Raw genomic sequence first — 15604 nt, 5'->3', positions numbered from 1 at the left:
AAATCTGTGCCCCTATCACAGTCCCCTCTGCTTCCAACTTGTCTCCTAGCTAGAGACCAGCCTGTTCGCCCTCCCTTGGGGCTTCTCCCACAGGGATCAGGCAGATACTCCTGGGGGTGCCTCTCTCATGAGGGGGCTGCATGGGCTGGGGTGGGGGAAGATGACTCTGCTCCATGTTCTCCTCAGATTGACACTACCCCATTACTCTCTTTGCAGGCTTGTTTTCAGGAGTCCACGAGGGGGTTGTTCTGTGTCACCACGCCTGGGGGCCGCCATGTCGGAGCTGGAATCCCTGCTGCACAGCTTCCTCAGGGTGCAGCCCAGAGTCTTTGGGGTGAGGCCTTTCCCGGGGTGAGGCCTTTCCCGGGGAGAGACAGAATTGGGGCTTCCTTCCCATGTCTCCTGCCTTGGCCTCCCTGATGTTCCCTCCACCCACAGCTGGGGCAGAGCCCCCAGACCTGGCTCTGTGGGCAGTGGGGACCCAGCTCCTTAGCCACCCCCTAGAGATGAGGGTGACACCCTGGGGGATGTGGAGAAGGTGGGTGGGGATCCAGCAGTGCCACTACCGGCTATGGGTATACGGAGAGGCCAATCTTCTCCCGGGCCTGCTCCTCTGCTGCCAGGACTCCAATCACCCATCTAAGGATCTTGAGTGCTCTGGGTCTTGGGGCTCTGCACTGGCCCATAGGGCTACTTGGGCTCTGATAAGGCTTGAAACTCAGAAGAGTGGGGGCAAGTAAATGCCCATGTGGTTTATCAGCACACAGCCCCCCACCCCGGCCCTGATGCCTGGCTCAGCAAGGCTGGCTTGTGCTCCCTGCATTCCAAGGGATGGCATCCCTGCACGTTAATATCTGACTGGCATCCTTAGTGACTGCGATGCTCCCAGCCCCCTTACCAATGGCTGCAGTGTCTCTCGTTGCCAGGCGGTGCTAGTGGTGGTGGGGCTGCTGCAGGTGGCCTTCGGAACCCTCTTCGTCATTGACAACTGCGCTTACACGGATAGTGTCGGCATCCACTTCTTCCCAGGAATCCTGGTAAGAGAATGAGTTGTTTCAGCTACCCCTGCTGGCCCACCCACCTCTGCCAGTGCCCTTCAACACTGACCTATAGCCCCCCTGCCCTGGGCTCCCCACATGCAGAACTCTGGTGCCCCTCAATCCCAGCCCTGCCCCTTCTGCAGCTCTGCTGAGGCCCTGAAGTGCCGGCCCTGCTTTCCTAGTGCTGAGTAGCTGTCTCTCCTCCAAAGCCCTGAGTGTTACTACTTGTGCTCTGACTCTTTTCCCAACAGTTATTCTTGGCTGGCATCATTGCCATCGCTGCTGACAGAGCACCTAGCATGGCCCTGGTGAGTGACCAATTCTGTTCCTCCCTCTCTCTCTCTCTCTCTCTCCCTCTCTCTCTCTCCTCTATCTCACTCCCTTGGGCACCATGTTAATCCATAGCAGCTGTGATAAATGGGGGTGGGGGGGAGGGTAGCTTCCTTTTGTGGACACCCAGCCAGCCAGTTAGCTAGAGAATCCCTTTTGGTAGCTGTTCTCTACTTGCTTTACCTGTAAAGGGTTAAAAAGTCTGACTGCATGCATAGGTAAAGGGAAGTGAGTGGGCACCTGACCAAAAGAGCCAATGGGACGGCTAGAACTTTTGAAATTCCCAAGTGCGCCTTCCTGGGTACCAAGGGGTTTTGCATTTGGGTGGTGGCAGCATCTACCCATCCAAGGTCAGACAGAAGCTGTAACCTTGGGAGTTTAATACAAGCTTGGAGTAGCCAGTATTCATTTTTAGAATCCTTGCGGGCCCTCGCCTTCTGCACTCGGAATGCCAGAGTGGGGAATCCGCCTTGACATGGGGGCAGAGGTGGGATCATTTTGACCCAGAAGCACAGACCTCAGGATTTTAAAAGGACACATTTTTCCTTTTGGCTGCTTGAAAGCCAGGGAGGTTGTTTTTCTTTTTCTTTGCTGCCTGAGGGGGAACAGGCATACAAAGGGTTCAGCCTGCAAAGCCAGCTAGTCCAACAAGCAGTTTATTTTTTTTCTAGCTTTGTGGCAACGAAATAGTTAGGCTAGAGTAGGGCAGCCTGTGCATGAGGCACCGAAACCTTAGAAAAACTAGTCTTCCCAAAGCGGCACGCCACGGAGAAGACAAACCGAGATCAAGCCCAGACATCCAGCTCCATGATGGAAATGCAGGGAGGGGATGGGGGATGGGGAACTTCCCGGGACTGAAGTGTCAGCCCTCCCCCAACCGAGACCCAGGTGCCAAGATGGAGGGATGCCCTTAACGCAGACTGAGTTCTGACTGTGGAAGACAGGATTTTTGTCCTATAGATGATGCACTTGGAAGCGGAGCAAAAATGAGAGGCAAAGCGCTTGGAGTTGGAAGTGGAGGAGAAAAGAGAGGTGAAACGCTTGGAAATGAAGTGCTTGGAGGCAGAGTTAGAGTTGAAGCTCTTAGAGCTGGAAAGGGCTAAGCTGGGTCCACCAGGTAACCCTAACAGTCCTTCTCCAGGTACTGCTCCCCATTCCAAGAAATTCCCCACATACTAGGTAGGCAATGATATAGGGGCCTTCTTAGAAAATTTTGAAAGGGCCTGCCTTGGGTACAACATCCCTACAGACCACTATATGGTGGAGTTGAGGCCACAACACAGTGGACCCTTAGCAGAGGTGGCAGCTGAAATGCCTAAAGAACACATGAATGAGTATAAACTTTTTAAACAAAAGGCCAGAATTAGGATGGGGCTAACACCTGAGCATGTCCGTCGGCGGTTCAGAGCCCTAAGGTGGAAACCAAACGTGGCATTTTCCCAATGCCTACCACATTGTAAAAAATTGGGATGCCTGCATATCAGGAGCAAATGTTAAATCTCTGGAAGATCTGTGTCTCCTAATACAAATGGAGCAGTTCTTAGAGGGTGTTCCTGAGGAAATAGAAAGGTACATCCTAGATGGGAAGCCCAAAACTGTAATCGAGGTGGGGGAGATCAAAGCCAAATGGGTGGAGGTGGCAGAGAAGAAGAAAGCTAGTAGCAGTTGGTGGGGATACCAGAAGGGGCAACCTGAGACGATACCCCACCATCGGGGTCAGCCCAAAGTCCCACCTTGCAAGGAGGAGCCCTCCACACATCCAGGGAGACCCCAGATGCCCTCTTGTCCCACCACCCCACTCTCCAGCCACCCACCTCACCCCAGCCCACAGTCAGCTGGGCGATGCTTTAAATGAAATGAGCTGGGGCATGGGAAGGCCAACTGCCCCAAGAGCACCAGCTGACTGCAACTCATCACCCCGGGATCCCACCAAGAGCCGTCAGGCCCAGATGCCTTGCAAATACCCCTAGAGTGAAGGGAAACTGTGAGTGTGGGCAGGAGGAAGATTACTGCATGGCGACACACTGGAGCACAGGTGTCAGCTATCCACCAATCCCTGGTGGACCCCAAATTCATCGACCCAGAAACCCAGGTGATGGTGCAACCCTTTAAGGGCAACTCTTTTTAACTTGCCTTCAGCCAGGTTGCTTGTCCAGTACAAGGGCTGGTCAGGAATATGGACTTTTGCAGTCTATGACGATTATCCCATTCCCATGCTGCTGGGAGAAGACTTAGACAACTATGTGAGGCTAACAAAAAGGGTGGGGATGGTCACCCACAGCCAGGCTAAACAGGCCTCCACACTGAACTCCATTCCTGAGCCTCCTACAGGGACCCAGCCAGAGGCGGTGAAACCAATCCAGAGTCTGACAGCAGTTGTAGCTCCAGTTCCTGGGACCCAGCCAGAACCAGCCCAAGGATCAGAACTGGTGGAACAGTCAGCACCAGAGCCCATGCTTGCAATCCCACCAGAGTCAGGGAAGCCAGCACCAAAGGGCTCCAGAAAGCCTGCACCTGTAGCAGCAGCTACACCGGTGCAAGAAGCTCAACCGGAGCCTGAAATACAACCCAGTGCACCAGCTGAGAGTGGTTCACACTCAACGGAGACACCCCCATCACCTGCATCACTTCCAGTGGGACCAAGCCCAAGTCCACAACCCAGCAAGGAACTAATGTCTCCAGCATCAAGGGAGCAGTTCCAGGCAGAGCAGGAAGCAGATGAGAGACTCAAGGGAGCTTGGATGGCAGCACGGAGTGACCCACTGCCTCTCAGCTCTTCCAATAGGTCCAGGTTTGTTATAGAAGGAGGACTCTTATACAAGAAAACCCTTTCTGGTGGGCACAAGGAGGACTGGCATCCTCAGAGACAGTTGGTAGTTCCAACTAAGTATAGGAAAAAGCTCTTGAGCTTAGCCCATGATTGCCCTAGTGGCCATGCTGGGGTGAACAGGACCAAAAACCATTTGGGGAAGTCATTTCACTGGGAGGGAATGGGCAAAGACATTTCTACCTATGTGCAGTCTTGTGAGATGTTTCAGAGGGTGGGAAAGCCCCAAGACCAGGTCAAGGCCCCTCTCCAGCCACTCCCCCCATAATTGAGGTTCCCTTTCAGCATGTAGCTGTGAATATTCTGGGTCCTTTCCCTAAGAAGACACCCAGAGGAAAGCAGTACATACTGACTTTCATGGATTTTGCCACCCGATGGCTGGAAGCAGGAGCTCTAAGCAGCACCAGTGCTAAAAGCATGAGCCAGGCATTGGCAGACATTTTTTCCAGGGTAGGTTGGCCCTCAGACATCCTTACGGATTCGGGAACTAGCTTTCTGGCAGGGACCATGAAAGGTCTTTGGGAAGGTCATGGAGTGAACCACTTGGTGGCCACCCTTACCACCATCAAACAAATGGTCTAGTGGAGAAGTTTAATGGGACTTTGGGGGCCATGATATGTAAATTCATGAATGAGCACTCCAATAATTGGGACCTAGTGTTGCAGCAGTTGCTCTTTGCCTACAAGGCTGTACCACATCCCAGTTTGGGGGTTTTACCCTTTTTCAACTCGTTTATGGCCACAAAGTTAAGGTCCATTACAGTTGGTGAAGCAGCAATGGGAGGGGGATACATCTGCTCCAGGAACTAACATTTTGGACTTTGTAACCAACCTGAAAAACACCCTCAAGGACTCTCTAGCCCTTGTTCAAGAAAAGCTACAGGATGCTCAACAAGAGCAAAAGGCCTGGTATGACAAACATGCCAGAGAGCGTTCCTTCAGAGTAGGTGACCAAGTCATGGTCCTAAAAGTGCTCCAGGCCAATAAGATGGAAGCATCGTGGGAGAGGCCATTTATGGTCCAAAAGCACCTGAGAGCTGTTAATTACCTCATAGCATTCCCAGGCCCCATCCTGAAACCTAAAGTATACCATGTTCATTCTCTAAAGCCCTTGTATTCCCAAGAAATCAAGGTTCTCCAGTTTACAGCCCAGGAGAGAGTTGACGCTGAGTGGCCTGAAGGAGTCTACTATAAAGGAAAAAGCAATGGTGGCGTAGAAGAGGCCTTTCCATCACCCTTGGACATAAGCAGCGATAGCAAATCCAGGAGCTGTGCACCAGCTTTGCGCCAATGTTTTCAGCTACCTCAGGATGGACAGAACGGGCCCACTCCATTGACACAGGTGATGCTCGCACAATTGAAGCCCAACTCTACCGGATGGCTCCTCAAGCCAAAACTGCGATAGAAAGGGAGATCAAGGACATGTTACAGATGGGTGTAATCCACCCCTCTGAGAGTGCATGGGCCTCTCCAGTAGTTCTTATGCCCAAACCAGATGAGGAAATCTGCTTTTGCCTGGACTACCGTAAGCTAAATGATGTAACTCACCCAGAAAACTATCCCATGCCATGCACAGATGAGCTATTGGAGGAACTGGGACATGCCGAGTTTATCTCCACCTTAGACTTAACTAAGGGGTACTGGCAAGTGCCACTAGATGACCCAGTCAAGGAAAGGTCAGCCTTCATCACCCACGTAGGGCTGTATGAATTTAATGTACTCCCTTTCGGACTGCGAAATGCACCCGCAACCTTCCAGAGATTGGTAGATAACCTTCTGGCTGGATTTGGGGAATTTGCAGTTGCCTACCTTGATGATGTGGCCATATTCTCAGATTCATCGGCAGAACACCTGGAATACCTCCAAGCTGTCTTCCAGCGCATAAGGGAGTCAGGATTAACCGTTAAGGCCAAGAAGTGTCAAATAGGCCTAAACAGGATAACGTACCTTGGACAACGGGTGGGTCAAGAAACTATCAACCCCCTACAGGCTAAAGTAAATGCTATCCAAAATTGGCCAGTTCCTAAGTCAAAGAAGCAGGTCCAATCCTTCTTGGGCTTGGCTGGGTATTACAGATGATGTGCACCACACTACAGCCAAATTGCCACCCCACTGACCGACGTAACCAGGAAAAAACAACCAAATGTAGTTCAGTGGACTGAGAAGTGTCAGAGAGCCTTTAACCAGCTTAAGGCAGCCCTTACATCTGACCCTGTACTGAGGGCCCCAGACTTTGACCAACCTTTCGTCGTAACCACAGATGCGTCTGAGTGTGGGGTAGGAGCAGTTTTAATGCAGGAAGGACCAGATCAACAATTCCATCCTGTCGTGTTTCTCAGCAAAAATCTTTCTAAAAGGGAAAGCCACTGTTCAGTCTCCGAAAAAGAATGTTACGCCATTGTGTATGCTGTGGAGAAGCTACGCCCATACATTTGGGGACAGCGGTTCCACCTGCAGACTGACCATGCTGCACTGAAGTGGCTTCACACAGTCAAAAAGAATAACAACAAACTTCTTCAGTGGAGTTTAGCTCTTCAAGACTTTGATTTTAAAATACAACACATTTCATGAGCCCTAACAAAGTGGCTGATGCACTCTCCCGGGAAGGTTTCCCAGAATCAGCTGGGTAAAAATGTCCCTGTATTCTACGTCATTGTAGTCCTTGCAATGTGAAAAATACTGTTTAGTTCATGTAATTAGCAAAATTAAAGATGCATGTATCTTATTAACTTGGTTTCCTAAACCTCCAGGAAGAAATCCCAGCCAGTGTGGACCCAACCTGAACCAGGCTGGCCAGCACTGTCTATGATTTGGGGGGACGTGTGATAAATGAGAGGGGGGTACCTTCCTTTTGTGGACACCCAGCCAGCCAGCTAGCTATAGAATCCCTCTTGGTAGCTGTTCTCTACTTACTTTACCTGTAAAGGGTTAAAAAGTCTGACTGCATGCATAGGTAAAGGGAAGTGAGTGGGCACCTGACCAAAAGAGCCAATGGGATAGCTAGAATTTTTTTAAATTGCGGGCGGGGGGGGGGACTTTCTTTGTGTCTGTTGTGGTTCTCCGGAGAAGAGGGAAACAGGGCAGCAGTTATGCTGTGAGAAGCTGAAGGCCAGGTATGAAAATCATACCTAGAATTGCTTATTTGGAACCCAGATATGTAAGAGGATCAGAAAATGTCTAGAAAGACACGATTAGGTTTATTTTGTTTATTTCTTATGGCTTGTGGATTCCTCTGTGCTAACCCCAGATGCTTTTGTTGCTTGTAACCTTTAAGCTGAACCCCCCAAAAAACTATTTGGGGTGCTTAATTTTTGAAATTGCTCTTTTTAAAAATCTAGCAATAGTCTGAGTTTTCAGATGTATTTTATTTCTTTTTGTTTTTAATGAAATTTACCATTTTTAAGAACAGGATTTGGATTTTTGTGTCTTAAGAGGTTTGTGCATGTTTTTAGTTAGCTGGTGGCAACAGCTGATTTCTTTGTTTTCCTTTCTCAGCTCTTCCCTGGAGGGGAGGTGAAAAGGCTTGAGGGTACCCCACAGGAAGGAATTCCCAAGTGCTCCTTCCTGGGTTCCAGGGGGTTTTGCACTTGGGTGGTGGCAGCATCTATCCATCCAAGGTCAGAGAGAAGCTGTAACCTTGGAGGTTTAATACCAGCCTGGCATGGCCAGTATTAATTTTTAGAATCCTTGCGGGCCCCCACCTTCTGCACTTGAAGTGCCAGAATGGGGCATCAGCCTTGACAGCAGCATTGTTCATAGTTCTGCTGTCTTCCAGATGAAGGCCTGTCTGGTGATCCAGATCACTGCTGCAGCTGTTGTCATGGTGATCAACTTCCTCTACCTGAGGGACCTGCTCTCCTATCTCAGTTTTGCCTGTGATCTCCAGGACCAGCTCCAGAATTGCCGTGTGCATGATCAGATCATGGTGGGTCCCCCGCAATCCCGTGTCCAGCCCTGCCTTGTTTTGGGAGGCCATTGACTGTTTTCTGGGGGAGGTATATGATCCTGGGGGATTCAGCCTCCATCTTTTATGCCTGGACTTCCACTCCACCCCCTCAGTTGCTATAGATCTGAAGGCCAGAGTAGACTATTGTGATCATCTAGTCTGACCTCCCACATAGCATAGGCCAGAGAATGTCATGTCTTAGGTTCTTCTCTCACCCCATTACTGTAGTATCTGAATACCTTACATGCTTTAATGTATGGATCCTGGGAGGCAGGGCTGTGCTATTATCTCCATCTTACAGATGGGAAAGGCTAACTCTCATCACGCCTAAATACTCATGAGGATCTGGGCCTAAGTGACTTGCCATAGATCACACAGGACATGGATAGCAGAGCCAGGGATGGTTGGACCACCCTTCCTCTCCCAATAATTGGACTTTACCCAATAATTCCTGCCCAGCTGAACCTAATATCTTGTTGGTTGAATTGCAGCATCTATCTTAGAAAAGGATCCAGTCTCAATTTAAGAACTCCAAGTAGTGGAGATTTCAGTCCATGGGAAGCCGTCCCAATGGTCCAGTGTCCCAAGATAGGCACCCCCCACCACTAAAGCCACTGGATAGCTGCAGAGACTTGTGGGGGTTTTGTTTTCAAAATCCTGCTCAATTCTCCTTTTCCCACCCCAGTTTGTGTTGGAAAATCTGTGGGATAGTCCCTCAATGCCCCTGATATGAATAGGATGGTTGGCTTTTGGATTGGAGGTTACTAGAAATGGTTGACTTTTATTTGTCTGATCATTCGGTGTTTTCAAACAATTCTACTGACTTTATGCAATGTGCCTCTGAAGCTGCATGTCTAAGTTAGTGCAACCTGGGACTCAGGGGAGCTGGATTGAAGAAACCTTGTGGTTAAGGCACTGATCTGGAAGCCAGGAGTTCTGGGTTGAGTTTCTCAGTCTGCCACAAACTTTCTGTATGACCTTGGACAAGTCACTTCATCTCTCGGTGCCTCAGTTCCCCATCTATAAAACGGGGATAACAGTCCTTCCAGTCTCCCAGCTTTTGCCTGTCTTGACTATTTAGATTGTAAGATCTTTGGGACACAGATCATCCCTTACAATCTACTCTTAGCACAATGGGATCCCAAGCTTATAGGTCCTACTGTAATATTAAATCATAATCATAGTCTGGTAAAGTGTCCAGCACATATTAGGTGCTGCATAACTAATAAATGAATGATGACTATTAAATATTCACACAGTGTAGAATTCCTATGGTGTACATTTCCTATAGTCCCCGGCATCACTTACAAGGGGGCTGGATGAAGCTCTTAAGAAGATATTGCAGTAGTATAAGGGACCATCCCCCACAGACTGCCTGTGGGGATGGATGTAGTTGTGTAGCTATAGTTTCTATGCTGGTTTCCAGGGAATTTTCTGTAACTCTCTGTCCCTGGTCTGTTCTCTAGGTCTACTGCACAGGCATGCGGGGTATTGCACTGTTCACAGCGACTCTGGGGTTGTGCCTCACTGTTTCTCTGGCAGCATTTGGATGCAAAGTTGTCTGTTACCAGAACTCTGAAGATGATGTGGTAATTAAACAGCAGCTGAATAGGGGAGAAGGGGAAGAGAGATAGAATAGGAAAATGGGGATCTCTATTTTAACAAAATAGCTATAACTGAAGACAAACACAGCTCCAGTTCCAGCTTTGTCTCTCTTGTTGACTGCAGGCTACACTTTGCTTGGAACTTTATACAGAACATACACCTAGTGGCTGAGTAATATGCTACACATAAATTATATCATTACACAGACGGTGGGCAAAAATGGAGGGAGGCCTGGGGTGAAGTTCCTAGGTACAGTGCCTTTTTATAGCAGGGCAATCAGGATAGGTGGGTGCTGGGAGGAAGCAGGATGGCAGCCTGGGGTTGGGTTTCATCACTGCTGTATGTGTGGATTACTCAGCACACTGTGTTTCATTTCTTTTCCAGCCCATTGTTGCCCTTAGCTCTCATGAGGAAAAAGCAGATCCTGAGTGAGAGGGGGCCCCCTTCCTGCCACCAGCCTGAGTGACATCACCAGACAGGTCCCCCAATGGACATGCCAGTGGTTCCCCCTGCCCCGAGCAAGTGCTGCTTCACTTCTGAGCAATAACCCATGGCAAGGGGTGGGGCCAAGTACCCAAGCAGTGCAGGATTCTGTGCCAAGGGGCACAGCCAGGCAGACCTTCTCCCTAGTAGAGATTGGCAAATTCCCCACAACCCCTGCCCCAGTGACTATTCCCACTGGCTTCTCCACCCAGCTGGCAAATGGCCTGGATTCTTCCCTGGTCAATAAATGGCCTCTATTTCCCCACCTGGGTACAATTAAAAACTACCCAGCTAGGCAAAAATACAGGCCACTGACCAAATGGATCAGAACACTTCCATGCCCCTGGGCCCCCTGAGCCACTCAACTCCAAAGGAATGAGAAAGGATGGGGTTATCCACCAGAACAAAGCCACTGGGCCATTTGCAGCCCTGGCCTAGGGAGATGCCCCTACACTGACTTCAAAGGGAGTCTGAACCCATTTACACCCGGACTGAATTTGACCTGTTTTGTCACCACATCACATGATAGTGCATTTTCCCCCATATAGGACCTGTTCGTATAGGGCAGCACCATCAAAAGTGGGTGTATGCAGGGATAATAGGAATGGTGGTACTTGGTGAGTGTGTCTTCAGAGACAGACACAGGCATCAACTTGACCTGGGTTATTGCTGATCTAAATTGTCTCTTGCTTTCATTTTTTAAAACAAATTAAACATTTCATTAAACCCCAGAATTCCTTCTATTTCTGGTGTATCGGGAAAAAGATCTTCCATGGATGCAGTGTCTCCCATCCCGATGAATGCCACAGTCCTGACTTCAGAATGGTTCTATACACTAGAGCTGAGCAAACATTGGAATTTCCATCCTGTAGGAAGTTCTGACAGTTTGATGCTTGTTTCCATCCAAATCAGGACAAAATATTAATTCTTCACTGAACATGAAGTTCTGAAAAATTTTAATTCAGAAATGTCTGAACACTTCCTTTTGCCATTTGCTATTGAACTGTTTTGAGATACTTTAGTGTTTACAGCATCTGCCTTAGATGCTGTAGTGCCTCATGGGAGTTATAGTTTGGATGCAGGATGCCCTAATTCTTCTTTATGAGCTTTGTTCCCTTGCTGGACTACTCTTCCCATGATGCATCATGCAGCTTGGTTAGAGGGGTGGCTGAGTTGCATCATGGGAGATGTAGTCTGTCCAAGGTACCTGGCCCATGGAGGAGAATTGGAGAATGAGGCACTGTAGTGCCATAGGCAGACCTAATTTAATGTCAAACTATCACAAAACAAAACTTTGCTTCAGTTCAACGACCTGAAATGTGTTGATTAGGGTTGAAATGGTCCAAAATTAAATGTTTCATTTTGATTTTTCTGACAGAACTGAAAAAATTCAGCAGAAATCAAAATTTTTCCACAGATAATTTAGATTTTGTAGAAACTGTTTTCTGTCAAAACCCCCTTGAAAATTCCTAACCAGCTGTAATATATACCTTTCATATGGAAAGCCAATGGTGAAGGATAGAATCCTGTCATTGTGGTTACCCCTGTCACAGAACCCATAAATTTTGCCATTGATATGGACCCTGTGGCTGTGCATTAGCAGGTTGTTAGTTCACTTTGATTTAGTCCTGTTTCTAAGAGGACTAGATCAAAGCAAACTAACCAACTGTTAATGTGTGGAAGCTGACCTTATTTTTTTGTTGCATGAGCACAGTATTTAATGCTTTTTTTTTAAACCAAGACTGTGCTGTGACTGATACTATCTTGTCATGGTAAAATTATGCATCTGTACCAATGGCATATTACAGATGCTGAGTTTTGCATTCAGTCAGGAAGTGCCAGAGTTTTAGACTGCAAGCTCCCCAGGCATGCACTGTCTCTTTATCTGTACCTGTCTGCCACCTAGCCCTACAGAGCTGACTCTGAGTAAGGTATGTGGCTGCTACCCTGATATACTTCTTTAATGAGAAGAGAATTCAGAATCTCTCATCTTTCTTCACGTGCATGAAGCTGCAGTCAGCAAGACAGGAAATGACATGGACAGACAGCAGTATTCTGCGACTGGCATGCAGCCACCACAGTTATTGTGGACACTATGACAATCAGGATCCATCTCTCAGACTCTTTGCAAAAGAAATGGGCATGAGCAATGTTGGCCTAGATTTTACCCTGCCCCTTGTGGTCAAAGGATGAAAACATCAGTGATCATTGCTTTCCCTGGATCATTCTGAGGCTATATAGGGCCCTGCTTAGTACCCAGTGTACGTTAGGGCAGCTCTGAGGTTCCTGAACTTATGCTTTGCTTCCATGGCCCGAGGCAGCTGAGAATATCCATCAAGTGGTGCACTCTGGCCACATGTCTGCCTCTCCCCTGATCTTCCCCCTCGCAGGGGCTGGGAGCCTATCTGGTGTAGCTCCTCCATACAGCTCTGTGCCATGGGGAGGCAGGCTCGCACCAAGACAAGGAGAGCTGGATATAAAGCATGCTCTGTTTGGGGGAGGGGAGGTCTGGCTACAGAACCAACTCCCACAGGGGATCACTGCAAAACCTTCCTCCTCAGAAAAGCTTTTCCAGCTGGGAAGGGATAATTTATATACCCCATCCTGGCTTTGAAAAGGTTAATTGGCATGAGGCCAATTAACTCATCTGGCTGCCCCTGCAGGCCTAATTAAAAATGATGCCCAGCTGGAGAAGAAGCTGCAAAGTGGTGACTATAGTGTGACCAGTTGTCCTGATTTTATAGGGACAGTCCCGATTTTTGGGTCTTTTTCTTATATAGGCTCCTATTACCCCCCACCCCTGTCCCAATTTTTCACACTTGCTGTCTGGTCACCCCTAGGTGACTATAAAGAAAGGAAGCACGGATTAGGCGGAGGCTGCTGGGGCAGAGGGAAAGAATGGTACAGTCCCTCTCTGGGGATGGGTAACTAGGGAGATCAGGAGGGTCAAGGGGGAAGCCCAGGGGGAGAGTGAGACTGCACTGGAATCCTTTTCTGAGTTAGAGAAGTCTGGTAGGAGGCTAGCAGAAGCAGGCTGTGGTGGTGAGCCCTGATAATAGGGCAGACTTTGAACTTCCAGGGAGAGAACCCTGGGGCGTTTCAACAGAGGAAGGGACATGAGGTCAAGCCTAGGGAGGGCAGAAGCAGGTTTACATTTGTATTTCAGTTTGGGATTTTGGTGGGGGAGGGTCCTGAGAGAAGGGTGAACTTCAAGAGGGGGAGGAGAAGGCCTGGAAAAGAGGCTGTTGTAGGAAGAACTCCAGGCAGGTAGCAGCAAGGAGGCTGAAGGAGCAGACCTTGGGCGGGCGGGCGGGCGGGCGGGGGGGTTATAGGATAAAGATTGTGTGACATTCCCTGACATTAGAGGGTAAGGACTTTTGAGAGCTCTGACATAAGGACCATGGGGCCCACAGCAAACACAAGGAGTGGAAATATTATTTGTTAAACTTTCTGTTACCCAAAAAGCGGTGGAACTAAAATGTGGCCTGATTGAGTTGTGAGAAGATATGGACCACAGTGGAACTGGAGCAACCATGGACATGGGGTGCTAGAAACAAAAGAGCTGCTACACCATGCCCACCCGTGAGGGGGTGCACCTGCTGTGAGTCAAGTCTTCTACACCGCCATAAGAATGATGCTTGTCCAACAATCAAAACTCCCTTACCCAAAGCAGAGTTTGGACCCTCTCAAGGGAGAGGTGCCAAACTCTGTTTCTCTATTGCAATCGATTTTACATGGAAAGTAACCAGATACCAGGGTGATGAGTGGTAGCATAAAACTTTAAGATAGCTCTATTGTAGAGGATAATGGAATCCTCCTGGGGAATTAGTGGCACTGAATAACATCATGGCTAGAAAACGTGATGTTTTTTTGCAGGGGGGCTAGAACTGGCCAAAAAAGGGAGTGTGGTAGCGGTACAATGCAGATCTCATAGCCCAGGGAGCGGCCTGTGACAGCTGGGCACAAAGCGTTGTCAGTCGAGGGGATCTGGCTACGGAACTATTAGCCAGATGAGATCAAGCTAAGCCAGAGTCTGACTCTTTGGGAAATGTTGCAAAACATTCCTCTTTGGGGAAGCCGTTCCACCAACACAAACACTCCCTTTTCTTTCCAGCCCCTCTCCCACTAAACAATAAAACCCTGTCCCAAGCAGAGTTTTTGACCCTAAAAATAGAAAAGTGCCAGTGACCCCAGGAAATCTGCTAGGGATTTTATTATTTATTTCATGTGGACAGTACTCAGATGCCACAATGATGGGTGGCAGAATAAACCCCTAAAATAGATTAAATAGATTTATTCAAGGGATAATAGAATAATATATACATAACAAACAGCAGTATCTATGCCATACCAAGAGTCCTAGACCACTGTGATATCAGAGGTAACTCAACCAATCACCACTCTTATTCTACAGATAATTTGCATACAACAATTTCATTGGTTGCATAGATGGTGGCTTACTTGGCCCAGCTGCACAGTTCTTCAAAAACATCCATACAACAACACAACTAGCACACGCAATAACCCGAAACACGTAAAGCCTCTCACTGTAGCACACCCCCATCGTTCATCACCCGCACAAATCAGCACAAATTTTCTAGCACAACACAACCTGCAAACAAATCAACACAAGCAGCACACACAATAAACTTGAGTGGCACGGCTGTGGGTCATTACAGGGTGGGGGCCCAATAAATGGCATTGATGAAAGAATATATCACCCCAGGAGGCGTTGATAGGGAGGGGTTGGTTAGAATCACACAATTAGCCCATAAAGAGAGCGTAGCAGGTATGAGCTACACTTCTTGTAGCCAAGACAAGCAAGAGGGGAGGGAAGGAAAGGAGCATTTTGCAGCACTGGGGAGAAATGTTTACATCTATTATGAAATGAACTGAGAACAGGAATAAGCCGTGAGCCAGGGACCAGACTGACTGAGCCCTCAGAGTTGCAAGGTTTCAGAGGTTCTCAATGAACCCTATCACAAGAAGAGAGTTACCAGTGAAAGCCAAATGCTGTGTGTTATGGAACCTGGGGATGGCCCACTCTAGCCATGTGATGGCCACTTACCGATCCTAGTGATGATGCAGAACCCAATAGGCTCTGTGCAGCTCAGTTCAGTCAGTGGGCCTCACACGGCAGGAGTGAGATTAAAGCCTAACCCATCAGTGGGAGCATGTAGCAGGCACGTGTGCTTTTGGAGAGTGGGGGTTACACCCCTACAAAATCTGTGGCTGGAAAGGGCTTTCCAGTAGAGCCCTGTGAATAATCCTTTTTTTTTTTTTTTTTGGTTCACTGGCTGTACCAAAATGTTGGGGTGGGGGGATTCACTTTGGATTGAACCACAACAAAAATAATTTCAACATTTTTGGCAAG

General features: G+C 48.4%; 1 protein-coding gene across 1 annotated transcript; it reads left to right on the top strand.

Moving 5' to 3' along the window:
• The first annotated feature begins 274 nt into the window (after window positions 1–274).
• On the top strand, window positions 275–10179 carry LOC112105110 (membrane-spanning 4-domains subfamily A member 4A-like). The gene is made up of 6 exons (XM_024197775.1): window positions 275–334; window positions 927–1037; window positions 1292–1348; window positions 7972–8121; window positions 9609–9731; window positions 10132–10179. The coding sequence occupies exons 1-6, from the start codon at window positions 275–277 to the stop codon at window positions 10177–10179; spliced, it is 549 nt and encodes a 182-aa protein (XP_024053543.1).
• The last annotated feature ends 5425 nt before the right edge of the window (window positions 10180–15604 follow it).

Source organism: Terrapene carolina, unplaced genomic scaffold (assembly GCF_002925995.2).
Source record: "Terrapene carolina triunguis isolate 2854851 unplaced genomic scaffold, T_m_triunguis-2.0 Scaffold90, whole genome shotgun sequence".
NCBI lineage: Eukaryota > Metazoa > Chordata > Testudines > Emydidae > Terrapene > Terrapene triunguis.
The sequence above is the reverse complement of the archived record's forward strand: the minus strand, read 5'-3'. Positions and strand labels throughout refer to the sequence as shown.

What these genes read in the sequence shown, in the direction of transcription:
- LOC112105110 (XM_024197775.1), top strand. Translation starts at nt 275, where the DNA reads ATGTCGGAGCTGGAATCCCTGCTGCACAGCTTCCTCAGGGTGCAGCCC. An exon ending in ACTTCTTCCCAGGAATCCTG is followed by an intron (nt 1,038 to 1,291) that starts GTAAGAGAATGA and finishes TTTTCCCAACAG; the next exon opens with TTATTCTTGGCTGGCATCAT. An exon ending in GAGCACCTAGCATGGCCCTG is followed by an intron (nt 1,349 to 7,971) that starts GTGAGTGACCAA and finishes GCTGTCTTCCAG; the next exon opens with ATGAAGGCCTGTCTGGTGAT.